General features: G+C 31.6%; 2 protein-coding genes across 2 annotated transcripts; one reads left to right on the forward strand and one right to left on the reverse strand.

Annotated features, from left to right (window-relative positions):
• Positions 1-6,400: 6,400 nt before the first annotated feature.
• LOC113869037 (J protein JJJ2) lies at positions 6,401-8,664 on the reverse strand. The gene has a single exon (XM_027505144.1). The coding sequence runs from the start codon at positions 8,593-8,595 to the stop codon at positions 6,862-6,864; it is 1,734 nt and encodes a 577-aa protein (XP_027360945.1). The 5' UTR covers positions 8,596-8,664; the 3' UTR covers positions 6,401-6,861.
• A 6,094-nt stretch (positions 8,665-14,758) lies between these two features.
• LOC113869527 (pentatricopeptide repeat-containing protein At4g20740-like) lies at positions 14,759-17,214 on the forward strand. The gene is made up of 2 exons (XM_027505888.1): positions 14,759-16,970; positions 17,066-17,214. Exon 1 carries the CDS (start codon positions 14,759-14,761, stop codon positions 16,922-16,924), a length of 2,166 nt encoding a protein of 721 aa, XP_027361689.1. The 3' UTR covers positions 16,925-16,970; positions 17,066-17,214.
• The last annotated feature ends 406 nt before the right edge of the window (positions 17,215-17,620 follow it).

A 17,620-nucleotide genomic window follows, 5' to 3' on the forward strand; every position in this document is an offset into this window, starting at 1 on the left:
AAATAATTTTAAATTTTTATTTTATGATCATAAAGTTTCTTAATTATTAAATAAAAAATTAAATAATTTTAGTTTAATTTATACGTATGCTAATTTTTTTACATTATTATTCAATTATAAATTGTCATATTAATAAAAAATATTTATATAATAATTAATATAAAAATTATATTTTAAGATATATTTTATTTATTGACAGTGTAAAAATTTTTATATTAATATTACATATCTATAAAATTTCTGATTTATTAAATTAAAATATAGAATTTTTTTAAATATTATTTTATATATGTGTGTGTAATTATTTATTTTTACATTGCATATATATAAACTTTCTTATTATTAAATAAAACATGGAATTTTTTAAATAATATATATGTTTAATTTTTATTTTATAAAATAATAAAAATTACTAAATAATATAATCAAGCATATTAAAAAATTCTATTTTTATTTTTTAACCAATTTTTAGTTAAGTTAAAATTGCCTCCATATTTGGGCGCCGAAAGAGGCAAAAAGCGCGTCCGAGACTAACGCGATGATACGCTGCCTTTAAATTTATGGTTAAGAATTGAGGTTAATATTTTTATAAATAAACAGTAAAATAAATATTTTGAAATTGTTTTTCACATTAACTACTCTGACTAACCAAAATTAATGCTTTATGATTTGTGAATCACGTCAAGCCACAACTTTGGCCTGTTTATGACTTTAAATGCTGTTTCCATGGGATCCGATTTGCGCTGTTCCTCATTGTCATGCGTATTGGTCACGATTTTAACACTGTAAAGTGATCAAATTAATACACTCAAAAGTTAGTGTCCAAAAGAAAAAAGTAGCTCTAGAAATGAAAATATAAGGATATGTTTGGTTTTATGAAATTCTTTTATTTACTCTGTCTTTGTTTTACACCCTTTATATATTGCAATGAAGGTTAATTTTCTTTGACTTCCATTCAGCAATTTAATTTGGAAGATTTTCTAGCTAAGCGTATCAAGTTCCTGGGAATTTGACTTTTCATTGCCTTCAAGCGAAATCAAAATAAAAAGAAAAGTCCCTTGCTATCTAAGTTAGAATCAGTTTATATAAAGGTAGAATTTATACTTCAAAAAAAGAAGTTAGCATATGGAATAACCTTTGAAAAAATATACATTGGTATGACTAGATTACTTGATTATACAGTTACTACTTCACTTTGTTTAATTTTATTAATTTAATTGGATTATCGAGATCAATTTTTTATTTTTATTTTTTCTCCTTAACCTTCCAAGTTTTAAATTGCATATACGTCTTCACCCAAAAGAACAAAAAAGACGTTATGTTGCTAACAAAAAACACAATAGGGATTATAATTCGCCAATTAGCGAGTGATTGAAATTAATGGCACTTATTTCATTGTGACGTGCTTGATGTTTCTTCATGTTCAAAGTTTGTGATACCTATAAAACAAAATGCAATCCTAATTCTTTACCACACGGAGGGATATAATCATTTTGAATTAACTTAGACATAAATTAACTTATTATGTGTAATTTTTATTTTTCACAATACTAATAGTTTCGGGCATTGCGTTTCCCCAACACTAGTTGCAATTAGTTACTAGGTATAAAATTTGCTTCCCCAAATTTATTAATGTTATTTCAAGAACTAAAACTAAATGGGTTATAAGTTGTTAATTAAGCGGAATTGAAGCTCCATAAATTGTAGGTAACATATTAAATATTTATGTCTCTGAGTTATATATATATATATATATATATATATATATATATATATATATTTCAAGGGAAAAATAATTTACATAACTTGTGTAGTGATTTTTTTTCGTTTTGCAATGCAATAAAAAGCATTAATTTCGTCTCACTATTTATCTTCGAGGTCAGCATAACTAAATTATGAGAAGTAAATAAATTTACCATCAAAGTCAACAGTAAGCATGGACTTTTGGAAAGGGACGCTTTGCTTCTAATTAGGGTTACAATTTATGTAATTTCATTGATCTAAGAAATCGACATTTTGACACAGGAAATGGCCACAGATGAAATGGCGGTTTCTTTAATTTAGGCAATGTAGGGACGAAGTTATCTCCAAATGGAATAAATTAGGGATTCAATTAGCTCATTTTTACTGTTAATTACTAACTCCTAAGGGATTGAACTACAGGCCTAATGCAATGCCAAATGAAAAGAAAGTACAGAAAAATGTAGCTATATGGAGGAATGGATTGATTTTTTCTAAAAGATGTTTTTATATTTTGAGCACAGGATTAATTTTATTTTGAATACATTGATAAAAAAAATTTACATGACAATACATCAAATAAAACTCTTATTTTAAACTAAATACCACAAAAATAAATTTTAAAAAATATATGTTCTTTCAAATTTCATTGTCTACCTGACAACTAAGCTCAATGAGGGAAATGAATTGGATTGAAACTGTAGAAAAGGAGTAAGAATACACGTCATGTGTGCACCATTCTTATTTTAATGTGCATTAAATGTGATGCTTTTGCAAGAGCAAACAGCAAAGGGGGTACACTCCTGTTTTAAAATAGCATTTGATGAGAAAGAAAACTAAAAGGATTCCAAGTAGGTTTCATTGAGAGCCAACTCCTCCATATGGGATGGTATAATCCAAGACAGAAGCTACAAGGGGACCCATCATATTGAGCTTTTCTAACATCCCTATAGAAGTGGACAAGTTAATTTTGCCACAACAATCATTCGCATACATTAAGAATAGTGCTACATTTAACAATTCATTTCTCATAACAAATCCATTTGAATATGGAAACATGACAGCTTGTATGAGAAAAGCTTCCTCGTTACAAAAGTTAGAGAACAATATATTCAGATAATGAAGTTGATTGGGGAGCAACCCATGCAATCATTAACCAACACAAAGAAATTAAGGCAAATTAAAATGCACAAACTACTCATATTAAATATATCAAATTAGCATAGTTTGAGAAAATGACCCTATGATGAGGGTGGTAACATGCATGCATCAATTTCAATTTAATGACACCTAAAATTGGAGCAAGTTTAGAAAACCAAGCTTCAAAGGTTAGCTTGTGAACCACTCTAACCTTGTCATTTTGTTGAGACACATACCATCTAAGTGGGGGATATATTACAATATTAATTTATTGCGTGCAAATTTATTCATTTAATGCTCTTAAAAGGTGCATGATAGCCTGAATATATCGTTAGAATATGATTCGATTATGTCATTACGAAAGGAGTGAGACTAACATTATTTTTTATACGATCACGGGCAATAATTGATTGTTCTAAGATTATTATTATATGCAGATCGCATAACTAAATGAAATTTATAAGTGAATGCCGTCCACATTTTATGTGCATGAAAATTCACTTTATCGTGGCAATCTAGCTAGGTTGTAACATCACAATTTTAATTTATTAGTTCTATACGTGTATTTGTATTTTATCACTATTTTAATTGTTTTTTAATCAATTACGTTTAAACCAAATTGCTCAGTTTAGAATATTCAAATTTAAATTATTTTTTAGAAATGTCTTGTGTGTGAAAAAAATCTCTGCTAGAAGAACGTACTAGTCCCACCATGATGGACATGTTTCTCAAACAAAACTATCTTATTTAAAAAGTTGCCTATTGTTTTGACTAAAATTTTAATTATTTATTTTATTTGTTATCATTGAAAAGGATTAAAAAAAAAAAAAGACTAAGTGGTTCAACTGAAACATAAGTGAAATAGGTCAAGTCTTAACTAACCTAATTCAAGTCCAGCGGTAGAATTGGTGTTTTTCTTTTTAAATATTGATTTAAATTATTTTGAGAATAAAATATGTGTATACGATTTATATACAAATTAATATTTTTTTTAGCCTTTTATTAATTTTTTTTACAGTGTTTATAGGACATATAACATAGTCTTTTATATTAATTTTAAATATTACTTACTGTTTATTATAAAATTATAATACAATTTAGCTTAAATTAATTTTTTTAAAATAAATCTGATTCAGTGAAAAGTGATTTAGATTGAATTTGAGACTTTAATTTTTTAATTTAATTCAAAATAATATATAAAATATTTTATCATTTTTATGTTATTTAGTAAATAAAGTCAATTTTTATAAAAATTATATAAAAAAATATTATATACATAATAATTCAAATTGTTCCAAAATATACACTTTATATATATATATATATATATATATATATATATATGTGTGTGTGTGTGTGTGTGTGTGTAATTTGTTTGGTATTGGAACAGATTGATTCTTAAAATAGAAAAAAAAAATTCAATTCAATTCAATAAAAAATTAAATTTTGTAATTTTCTGTTTTGTTTAATTTATTATTATTATATAATTTTTCTATTTGCATCATATTAGATCAGTTTATGAACGTGTCTACGAGCAAAGTTTGACATACAGTTACGTAAATTTATGGGAAATAATATTAAAGTTCAATTTAACCATTTTATTTATAGCAATATTATCTTTAACCACCCTATTTAAAATTTTTGTTCTCTCTCTCTCTCTCTACTTGTAGTTTTTTTTTTTTTTAAAGTATTATTTTATCAATAGTGTTTTGAATTGAAAAATAAGACTTAAGCCAATTTAAATAAATTTCTAGAGAAAAATTTATAAGAAAAAATATAAAAAATAAATAAACTTCTCTTATTAGAACTAATTTATCTGTTCAAATTTTAGAAAGTTAAATAATAAAATTTTTAAACAAATAAAAAAACAAATTATATCTCAATTATAAGAAAAATTTTGTTTATATTTTATACTATTTTTTCTCTCTAAAAATTTATTCGAATTGAACCTTAATTTAAATAAACTTATCAATAAGTATACATAAAAGTAATAAAATGAATCAAATTTAACCTATAAATTAAAATTAATTTATACTTTTCTGGTTTTTTAAGAAGCTATCTCATTACACTTTTATAAAATTTAAAATTCATAAATTGCTTTTAATTTATAAAAATATTTTATTTATTTTTTTCTTCTGGGTAAATTTTTTCCTGAACCGAGCCTAAGTCTAAGCTCAATAATTTAAAAAAAAAATACATAAGAAATTTACGAGTCCAAAGTGTCAAAATATTTTCGAACTAAATCACTAGAGTTAAAAGGCTCGCTATCTGAATCTGGCATGCTCTTGGACAATATCTACGCAAAAATTCTAAGATAATATCAAAACAAAAGAGGGAAGATAAAGCCCAAATAAAATAAAAAAAGCAGAAAAAAATTGAAAGACCAAAAAGAGTGGACTTAGTAAATGTGTGCCTCCTAAATAGAAGAAAAGAAACAAAAGTCCAAGTAATGAATGAATACATGACCCCTGACTTTGAAGAACCTAGAATACACACAGTAAAAGATTATGCAACATTTCCTTTGGGGCAAGAAGGATGGACTAGGGAGCCTTAAGCATTTAATTAGATTTGGTAATACCAAATTTACAAGTATGAATATGTAGCCACCCAGCATGTAACACCTACAAGTGAATATGTAATATACATACGCAATATTAAAGGTAATGTAATTTGATTGTGTGTAAAAACCAAATACAGCAATCATTCATAAACTGTAAAGAGTGATCAAACGGAGATTAAGAAGTAGGGTAGCAGTATCTTGAAGATGAAATGTGACTAGATTCCTCAACCAATATCCAGTCATAACTCAATTTACCACACTTAAGGGGATTGCAGTTCAAGTAAATTAGATTCAAGTTTTGTGCCTCAATCTGGAAAGAGATATTAAGTGAAATACGTTGTACACACAACAGCCACTGCACGTTTCACCTGTGAAATATGAGGGAAAAAAACCTAGAACTTTTGCAATTAACAAAAACTGTAAAATGTACATACGGAAATATATCATTTTAAGCTACTGCAAATCTGTAATTCAAGTTACACTAAAAGGCTTTCAATAAAAAAAAGGGGTTATATAATATATAAAAAAGATTTTTCAGCTAATCCTTCTTTAGTTTTACAAAGTAATCAATTTGATTAGGTCGACAACTGCAGGAGTTGACATGATATTCAAAGAACTAGTATAATGTTGAAAGAGAGAGTGCTTAAGAGAAAATGTGTTTGGCATACATTCTAGAAGTAGTAGAATTTCAGTTGGTAAATTGAACTAGCTAGCATTGAGCATTCCTACCTCAAAGCCAGGGAGGATGAAGATGGCGAGTAAATTAAGAACACCAGTTGTGTCTTGAAGAAGCAGAGTATAAAATTGACATGACTAAATTGACCATACACCCTTAAAAACACAATTAAGCTCACTCAACCATGATTTGAATACAATTTGATTTTCTAAACTATTATTAAGTTGCACATGCTCCCACCTCCTTTTAAACGATTTTGGCATCTCACCAGTGATAGAGACACAAGATATGAGTTTAGATTAATTATAAATGATTAAATACAATAGAGAAGCATAGTGAAACCATAGAAAAGGAAAATTACTTATAGGCTATATAAGTCAATCAGCCGGAGCAATGACAAGCCCACTTATATATTTGACTCATCCATTGACAACAGTGGAGACTGAATAAAGCATTAGCATGACTTTGCAATATAAACTAAATTATAATGCTGATTCACAGTTCATCCAGCAGAATATAGTAATTCATGTATATATCCTCAACCTACAAATTTAACAAAGTCAAGCTATACAAAGAAGCCAGGTTTTTGATATCATTATCTTTCTCAAGGGTAAAAGTTTCCAAAGTTATCAATTTAAGCCACCCAATGGTAAGAATATACGAAGGAACCGAAGTTGGATCAATAATCAACTTCCAAGTAATCTTTTAAAGTTCAGAGTCTCATCACCATAAAGTTAACCTAACCTTAATTATCTATGCCACCAATAGTAAGTAAATCTGAAGGAAGTGAAGCAGGATCAAGTTCCCAGCAGTCTTTCAACAGTTCAGGAGTTTCATCACAAGGAAGTTTCCGTGCAGGAATTTGATGAGAAACTAACCACATATCATCCTTCCCTAGAAATCTAATGGCATGACTCCCCTTCTCTTGTCTCTTAAATACTGTCTTGTAGCCATCAACCTTCTCAAGATAAGCCATGCTCAGGCCATTGATCTCACTGTAACTGGTCAAAAATACAACTATGTCATAGCATCTCTTGTCCTCCTGAGTAAAATTTCTTCCACCTGCATCAAGAGTTGCCTCTCCATAAAGTGCCCATACTGAACCCTTCTTGGGGTAAACTTTGTAAACCTCGCGCGCTGCCCGGTCACAATCTACAACATGAGAGAAGATATTTACTGAATTTATGGAGGCCTTCCTGTTAACTACTTTAAATCTCCCACAAGATACATGAAAACCCGTTTTGTTCCGGCTAACAATCTTTCCATCCCCATTGTTCTGTAAGTCCAACCAACTTATTTTCACTTCAAAAGGATTCACTGAAACAGTCTCATCAATCAAGGCATAATGCCTGGGCATTCCATCATCATCGTCGTACACCGCCCACACCTGGCCTTTCTTAAAGCTTCTCTCTACTCTATCTGTGTCAAAGTCATAAAAGTCTGAATCCACCACCGCCATAACTTCCAATTCCCCTCCACTAGAATCCCTAGGCTTCCCAACTCTCAACCCCTTTCTCTTCTCAGAATCCTCATGCTTCTCCTTGATTGTAGGCTTCACACTCTTCCTCAAACTCCTAACTTCCCCTACCTCTAAACCCTCATTGTTCTTCAATCCCCGCAATCTCCCCTCTTGGTTGCTCCTCTTCTCTGTTCTATCCTCTTCCTCCTTTTCCTTTTCCTTCAGCTTCTTTTGCATCGCTTTTCTCTTCACTTCATTCTGAAATTCAGCCAATGTCATCATTTCCTCACCAGTTTTAACCCTCTTAGCCTTAGACCTCTCCAAAACCTCCCCAACAGAACGCATTCTCTTCCTCAATCTCCCTTCCCTCTCATTTCCCACTTCATCACCCCCAACTTTACCTCTCAAGCTCTCACTTTTTTCACTACCCATAGTCCCCTTCCTCTCTTTCAATCCCAACCTCCTACTCCTAACCCTAGCTTCCCCAGACTCATCACTCTGAACAGCTTCAACGGCCTTAAAACTCTTGTCACAACTAGGACACACTAGATTTTGACCCAAGTACCTTCTCTCAAACTGGTGCAAGAGCCTGCAAGTGGAGCAAGCGGTCCAGAATGTCTCGCTTTCTGCCTCAATCCTCTGCCGAAGCTCGGCATCGTAGTTCCTCCGGCGAACCCTGTCGGAGAGAAAGTGGAAGGCCTCGCCGACGAGCTTGAATGCTTCCTCGGATGCCACGTGGGAGTTTTTGTCGGGGTGGAGAAGGAGAGCGAGGTTCTTGTAGTGTTTGCGAATGGTAGTGGTGTTGGAGAAGGGTTCAACGCCGAGAACGGTATACCAATCGGTGGCGGCGAGGACGGTGAGAGAGGTGACGGTCTCGGAGACGCCGGCGAGGTGAGGAGCGAGACGCTGGGCTCGCTTCGCGTACTTCAGAGCTGATTTGGCGTTTTTGGAGGATTTGAATTTGGCTTCTGTCATAGCCTTGAGGCGCAGTGCTTCTGCTTCTGCTTCTGTTGTTGCCATTGGAATTGGAGAATGGAAAGGAATTGCAGTGTGGAACACTGGAGAAGGGGGAGGATGGTGGATTGGCGTTTTGGGCCGGCCCACAAAATAATGGTGTGTGTGGCCCTATTGAATGGGCCCAGCTAAATACTATTTGTATACATTTTAATTTATATCCAACAATTCAATTATTCTAAAACAGATCTTAAAGCATGAACTGACCTGGTTGATGTAGATATTTTATGCAGTAAAACGGGCTGTTCATCACACATTGGATGCCTCCACTCAGGTTTCAAGTTTTATTTGATTGAGTTAAAAATTTATTTTTTATTCAATTTAAAAAAAAAAAAAATATATATATATATATATATATATATATTTAATTTGATTACTCAAAATAAAATTGAGCCTATTTGAATTTATTACAAAAGCTTGAATAAGTAGAGTTAACTTTTTCAAAATTAATTGAAACTTAAAATTTTAGTTCACATTATTAAAGGTGAAGTAATGAGAAAACAAAAATAAAATGTATATTAAAATATACCAAATCCAAATTTAAAATTTAAACAAACCAAATTTAACCTCAAACGAAATTAAGCTAATGATGAGATATTATAAGTTATAAAGAATCCTAATTTAAAAGGATGGCGATTGGTTTTGTGGAATCGCGAGTTTTTGAGACAGCAATAGAATAGAAGATGGTTAAGTTCCTTGATCTTCAGAAGTGGATATTGAATGTGAATCATTAGGTCTATTTTCAATGCTTGTCTATATCTATCTATATCTATTTATTTATATTTATCTATATATATATATATATATATATATATATGTAAAATTGATTATACCTACTTATTATTTTATGCATTAAAATTTAGAACCTATATAGTCAATGACTGTACTTACTTATTACCCTATGCATTAAAATTTGAAATTTATAATTTACGAATTAAAATTATATTTTATCATATTAAAATTCGAAACCTATAAAGTCACTCTAATTGACTGTACTTACTTATTACTTTATTACATTAAATAAAAAATTATTGATATTAATTACAATAATTTGCATAATTTAAGAATTATTATTATAATTAATTTATACTTATTATCTTTGAATTATATTTAGAAAAAAATTATTAAAATTTATTATAAATAAAATAATTTCAAGATTTTCTATGTCAAATATTAAAAATAGGAAAAAATATATAGATTAAATTATATAAAAATATTTTTGAGAAAATTTGATGAATTTCTCGAGTTATCTTTTAATTAAAAATAAAAATATATATTTGTTATTAACTTTTATTTAATATTTAAATGTTAATTATTATTTTATATTATATATTATTAAATTAAATTTTTAATAAAAAGATAATTAAACTCAAAAGATAACTTTTATTATATTAATTTTTTATTTTTTACTTTTCATATATATATATAGTACCCTATCTCTACTTATATAAGTCATGTTTACACAACTTTTGAAAACTTGCTCATTATTCTTTCTATTGATATATTTTTTCTTTATATTTTGCAATCATAACAACCATCAAGAATTACTTATCCATGTAAGTACATGTGTTTTTGAGTTTAATATTTTTTATTTTGTTACACTAAATTGTGTTATACATTTCAATTTATTTTTTTGAGTAAGCATAAAGTTGTATTATTTTTAAATGATATTATATATTAAATTTTATTTTTAACTAATTGATTTGTATCAAATCTATTATTATTTTCTTATATCCATCACAAATAATTATTTACTTTTATGTTGTAACATCTTAAATTTAATTTTCAAATAAATAATACTTTTGCAAATTTGGAATAATAAAAGTTTCATGAAATATTTTGAAATAGGGAAAGAGTTACAAGCTTATATCAAATAAATGCTACAGGACCATTTCCAATACAACAATATCAAAATAACATTCTAAGTCTTATAACAGTTTCATCCAATGTAACGCCCCGAATTTTGTAATATTAATTATTATTGATATATGTATATGTGTTTATATGTATGTGTAAATGTGAAAAGTGTAAATTGCATTTGAATGCGTAATGATGATGTTTGTGGGTATAATGTATATGACTGTGTGTGTATATATATATATATATATATATATATATATATAATTGGATTGAATTGATTGGGCTGAAAACAGGTTAAGTATGAATGTTACTGCAGGGCATTCTCGCTGTAGCGAGAGAGCACTGGGAGAGAAGAATGAAATTGTCGCCTTGTCGCTGTAGCGACAAAGCCACAGTTTGGACTGCATTTTTTGGTGCAGTCTCGCTGTAGCGAGATTATGCAGAAATTAAAGTGCACTTTTGTCTGAGTTTTTTTGCTGCAGCGAGGGAGGGAGGGAGTCCTTGTAGCGAGGTCTCCTCACTGGAGCGAGAGTGTCGCAACTAGAGAGGATTTAAAGGGAGTTAGGGTTCGAGAAAGATTATTTCTCACTTCCTTTCCAAATCTCTTCGATTCTCTCAACCAAAAATCCTATTCTACAGATTAAATTACCTCCAAAGTCGTTCGGGAGCAATATTGAAAGTTGAATCTGTGTGAGGAACGCTTGGAGGTAAGTTTTAATGGTTAGGATTTTTGTTTTTCCTCCCCTTTCCTTGTTTTTGCGATTCCCCTGGGTTATCATGGAATTCTTCCGTGTATTTAGGACGAAGTCCATGTGAGGAGCCTTCTCATTGTCGATTTTATGTGTAAGTCTTCATTTGAGGTAAAGGGGACTCTACCCTATCTCATTTTATTTAGAAATTCATTTATTCTCTATGCATTATAATGTGGTTGAAATGGAATGTGAGAATATGTGTGTTTTAACGAATTTATTATGTTAGACATGGAGTGGTGGAGGTCAGTTAGTATTATGTGTGCTGAAATGGTTAAATTGTGTATGCTTGAGTGACTTAATGGGTACGGACTCGGTTGAAATTGTTGTGTGTGGTTGAAATGAATTATGTTGTAAATGCACGTGTGCTGTGTATTGAGAATGATTATTGCAAACAAATGTGGGCCTGAGAGCCGTGTAAAATAAATTATTGTGGGTTTTGTGCCGTGAATTGTGACTAAAAACTGAAATGTGTGTGGATGGGGCGTGTTAATGCCGTTATATTGTGCTGTGAATGGTTCAGCGATACACTGGGAGTGTGGAAGATGAGGACGGTAAAAATACCTTGGGGAAGAGAGAGTGGCGGTGACATCAATAGTGAGCGTAGGTGCACCACGTGCCACATACTTTCTTCCTAACTAGACCTCTGACCACTACCTTTGCTGAGTGACCCGTGACTGCCCACGTGGTATACGTGAGGCGGGGGTAACCGACGACCATTCATAGTGTAAATCTGTGATCACAGTGTCACAGAGAGCGTGATTAGGTGCAGTGAGTGCACGTGTATAAACTGTTTGGTACCATGAGTGCATCGATTATGAACTGAAATGAAATGTTGTTTGTGATTACCTAGACTTGAGTATAATATATTAAAATACCTATAGTTATGCAAGGTGAGTCTCTATGTTATGCATGTGTGTGTGGGACAGTGTAGAGTACTCATCATTACATTTGTTTTTTTTTAGGTAATCAAGACGATCAACACCGGACTTAGTGAAGGAAGGATGAACTACTGTAGGACTTAGAATTTATTTTAAAATTTATGACGTAATTGAATTATTCATGTAGCAGTCTTTGATATAAAATTGTAATCCTTTATTGTTTTAAACTGTTTTATGAAGCCATGTGATGGAAATTTTAGTTAAATGAAAATTTTTAATATTCTCATTTTTGCGAAATTTATCATTTAGAAATTAAATTAAGGTGTTACATCCAACCCTTCACTGAGTCCGGTGCTAATCGTCTTGATTACCTGAAAATGAATGTAAGGGTGAGTACTCTACACTATCATACACACAAACAAGCATAGAGTCTCACCTTACACATAATTCACAATATTTCTAATACACCTCACACAGTATAATCATAGACAGCATTATCACGCATTTCATTTCTATTCATAACCGATGCACTCATGGCACCAAAACATTCATACACGCGTGCGTTCACTGCATGCAGTCACACTCACTGTGGCACTATGATTACAGATTCTCACCATGAATGGTCGTCGGGTACCCCTGCCTCACGGATATCACGTGGGCAGTCACGAGTCGCTCAACAAAGGTAGTGGTCAGAGGTCTAATTAGGAGGAGAGTATGTGGCACGTGGTGCACCTACGCTCACTGTTGATGTCACCGCCACTCTCTCTTCCCCAAGGTATTTTTACCGTCTTCATCTTCCACACCTCCAATATATCTTTGAACCATACATGACATCATTACAATGACATTTAACACGTCTCATTCACACACATTTCAGTCACACACACGACATTTATGCTTGCACACGAAACACAACCTACGTTCATTCACAGTACACGACACATAGTCTACATTCATTTACATCACACGGCACTTAGGCTCACATTCAAATCATACTATACGGCACAGAGACCCATTTTCATTTACAACACTCAGCACATATGTCCCTATTCTGTCACGCTACATTTTCCACATTTACCTACATTCATCACGCTATCCATGCCCATTTCCAACTACTTACATTATTCAATCATCAATCAAAAATATAATCACACACATTTCAATCAAGGGTATGTCAACCCAATCACAATCAACTCACATTATGAAAGCATAGCAATTAAATAGATTTTCACGCAAATGAGATAGGATAGAGTCTCCTTTTACCTTAGATTAAAGACCCACACGCAAATTGATCTAAGGAAGTATTCCTCACACAAATTTCGTCCTAAATACACGGAAAAATTCCATGAGAACCCAGAGAAATCACAAAAACATGAAAGGGGAGTGAAAAATCAAAACACTAACCATTAAAACTCACCTCCAATCATTCCCAACACGAATCCAACCTTCAACCTAGTTTCTAAACGACTTTGGAGACAATTTAATCGGTGAAATAAGATTGTGGGTCGAGAGAATCATAGAAATCTCGAAAGAAATTTTATTTCATCTACATTTTTTTTATATAGCATTTTAAATTTATTTTTGAAAATTTTATTTAAATTAATATTTATTCTTTAATAAAATTTTTAAAATATTATTTTATTATTAAAGTACTTTATAAATATATTTATTTTTATTGATTCTTAATTAAAATGATAAATAATAAATAAACTGTATTAATTATTTTCAAAAATTAAAAAAATTACATAAGAAAATTAATAAATTTATTATTTTAATTTTATAATTCAAATAACTTAATTTTATTATACTTAATTATTAAATAAAATTAATTTATTTATAATGTCAATCAATATTAATTCTGTTAAATTATAAAAAATATAGAATAATCTAATCATTTTAAAAAAACTCAGTTTTATATATATATATATTTTTTTATCAAAAAGTAAACTTTTAATTTAGAATATATATTATATTATTATTAGTTTTTATTTACAATAATTTTGTATGGTTGGTTTATTTACATATAAAAATTTAATATATTTTTATTTTTAAATATTAACATATAGTTTTGTATATATTGATATTGAAAGCAGATTTTTAAAATTTTATATATTAATTGAATAAATATAATTTTATTTTTGTATATATTAGTCTAATAAATTATTTTAAAAAAATATAATATCATGCTTTAATGATTATATAATAAAATTTTATTAATAATTTTAAATTATAATTATAAATAAATAGTTTATCATATAAATTTAATTAAAAAATATAAACAAATACATAAATAAAAAAATTAGAAGGCCTTTTATTCAAATTTTATAAATTATATTAAATAATTTATTATGATCATTATTTATTTAAAAGTTTATAATGATGAATGATTTATGATATCATGAAATAATATAAATTTTATTTTTATATTTTAAAAATAAAATATTTTATATTATTTTTTTATTTTAGAAAATACTAAATTATACATATTTTAAATAATAATTTATTTAAAAAATAATTTTTTTTACTATATTTATTTTTTTATATTTAAATTATATATTTTATATTTTAAAATAAAATTTTCACTCTCACCTTGTGCCTAGTGGCAAGAAGTGTTTTATTCCTAGTTTCTAACAAATACCCTCCAACACCAACAAAGACAAAACATTCAAAATCCCACAAATGCCTCCTCAAGTTCCCGGACCAACTAAACCCAACAAGAAGTTATACTTCTTCTACGGTCACCGCAAACCCTCCCAGAATCGCCCAACCGTTCGTGGAGGCCTCTTTTCTAATCGCGAAACCCTCACAAACCGTTGGAAACCCAACAAGACCCAACCCTTTGACATTAACAAGTGGGACCCTCACTTGCTCTCCAACCCAAACCCCTCACCATCACCATCACCAGAAGCCTCGTTCTCAGCCTCCATACGCCTATCTCCGATTGCGCGTTTCGTGCTCGACGCATTCCGCAAAAACGACGACAATTGGGGTCCTGACGTGGTGTCGGAGCTCAACAAACTCCGAAGGGTGACCCCCAATGTGGTTGCGGAAGTGCTCAAAGTGCAAACCAATTACACTATTGCTTCCAAGTTTTTTCATTGGGCTGGCAAGCAGAAAGGTTACAATCACAATTTCGCATCCTACAATGCCTTTGCGTATTGTTTGAACCGCGTCAATCAGTTCCGGGCAGCAGATCAGCTCCCGGAACTGATGGACTCGCAGGGCAAACCGCCGAGCGAGAAGCAGTTTGAGATTTTGATTAGAATGCATTGTGATGCCAACCGAGGGCTTAGGGTTTATCACGTTTATGATAAGATGAGGAATAAGTTTGGAGTGAGGCCTAGGGTGTTTTTGTACAATAGGGTTATGGATGCATTGGTTAGGACAGGGCATTTGGATTTGGCGTTGAAGGTTTATGATGATTTCAGGGCGGATGGGCTCGTTGAGGAGCGTGTGACTTTTATGGTTTTGATTAAGGGGCTGTGTAAGGCTGGGAGGGTTGATGGGATGTTGGAGGTTTTGGGGCGGATGAGGGAAAAATTGTGTAAGCCGGATGTGTTTGCATACACTGCTTTGGTTCGGATTATGGTTCCAGAGGGGGATTTGGATGGGTGTTTGAGGGTTTGGGAGGAGATGAAGAGGGATGAGGTGGAGCCAGATGTCATGGCTTATGCTACCCTGATCACGGGTCTGTCTAGAGGGGGGAGGGTTGAGGAGGGGTATCAGTTGTTCAAGGAAATGAAGAGTAAAGGTTGTTTGATTGATAGAGCGATATATGGATCGCTGATTGAGTCATTTGTGGGAGGGAATAAGGTTGACTTGGCTTTTGATTTGTTGAAGGATTTGGTGAGCTCAGGGTATAGGGCTGATTTGGGGATCTACAATTCCCTTATTGAAGGTTTGTGCAATTTGAAGCGGGTTGAGAGGGCTTACAAGCTTTTCCAAGTTGCTGTTCGGGAGGGTCTTGAGCCGGACTTTGTAACCATTAAACCATTATTGGTGTCTTATGCTGAAGAAAATAGATTGCAAGAATTTTGTGAGTTGGTCAAGCAGATGAAGAAATTGGGTTTTTCGGTTATTGAGGATCTCTCCAAATTTTTCTCCCTCTTGGTGGAGAAGAAGGGACCGAAGATGGCATTAGAGGCATTTACTCACTTGAAAGCAAAAGGTTACGTTAGTGTTGAGATATACAATATTCTTATGGATTCTTTTCACAAGATTGGTGAGATGAAGAAAGCATTATCACTATTTGATGAATTAAAAAGCTCAAACTTGAAACCTGACTCATTTACATATAGTGTTGCGATTCTATGCCTTGTTGATCTTGGTGAAATTCAAGAGGCATGTGGTTGTCACAATAACATCGTTGAGATGTCAAGCATCCCTTCTGTTGCTGCTTATAGATGCCTTGCTAAAGGTCTTTGCAAAATTGGAGAGATTGATGAAGCCATGATGCTTGTCCGCGATTGCTTAGGCAATGTTACTAGTGGACCAATGGAATTTAAGTATAGTCTTACCGTTATTCATGCATGTAAATCAAATGATGCTGAAAAGGTGATTGATGTATTAAATGAGATGATTGAACAAGGTTTCCCTCCAGATAATGTCATATATTCTGCTATCATCTCTGGCATGTGTAAGCATGGAACAATTGAAGAGGCCAGGAAGGTTTTCTCAAACATGAGGGAGCGCAATTTCTTAACAGAATCAGACACAATTGTGTATGACGAATTACTAATTGATCATATGAAGAAAAAAACAGCAGACTTGGTGCTATCAGGTTTAAAGTTCTTTGGTCTAGAATCTAAATTAAAATCAAAGGGTTGTAAGCTGTTGCCAAGTTGAAGACAATTGTGGAGACTGTTCTCATTTTTGTTCAACATGTTGAATGCAGAAAAGCATTTACGGTCAGCCATTGTTTTATTTGGTTCTTGAGTGTCTTCCTTCTGGTATCTGATATATTCAATTTAGTGGCTGTGAACACTAATATATTACCGAGAATTAGGCATGTGTTGCCAGATATTGTTGCATATCCTATAACAACGGACTGTTGCATGATGGAGGTCCTAAGTTCTGAGTTTTCATAGATTGCATCCTTTAACAAACCAAGTCACTCAAGAAAGGTCATTTGACATCAAACCATAACATAAACTCGTACGTGCTTCATTAGTATATCTATAATATATAAAGCCAGTTTTCAGTAGTCTCTCTTTTTTGGTTGCTTCTGTATTTGCTGAAGTTAATGTCAAGTGAGTCCAAAAACAGTTAATTATTACTCAATTGGAGGATAGGAGAAATGACAGAGACTGGGAAATGTGAGTAGTTGAGGAGAGAAAGATACAATAGTTTGTCTCTTAAATACTGTTGTGGTTGGAGCAGGGATGCAAGACTAATCCATGTATATATACAGCTTTATTGTGTTTTACATCTACTTTTTTTGTTGATTTCTTGTTTCCAGCAAATTGATCTGTGATGGAATTTTCTCAACTTTGCAACTCTGACACCATTCCCCTTCCCTTTTGACAATTTGCCAACTATTAA

Source organism: Abrus precatorius, unplaced genomic scaffold (assembly GCF_003935025.1).
Source record: "Abrus precatorius isolate BTA unplaced genomic scaffold, Abrus_2018 Scaffold6, whole genome shotgun sequence".
NCBI classification, from domain to species: domain Eukaryota; kingdom Viridiplantae; phylum Streptophyta; class Magnoliopsida; order Fabales; family Fabaceae; genus Abrus; species Abrus precatorius.

Coding starts and splice junctions, on each gene's coding strand:
- LOC113869527 (XM_027505888.1), top strand. CDS start 14,759: ATGCCTCCTCAAGTTCCCGGACCAACTAAACCCAACAAGAAGTTATAC.
- LOC113869037 (XM_027505144.1), bottom strand. CDS start 8,595: ATGGCAACAACAGAAGCAGAAGCAGAAGCACTGCGCCTCAAGGCTATG.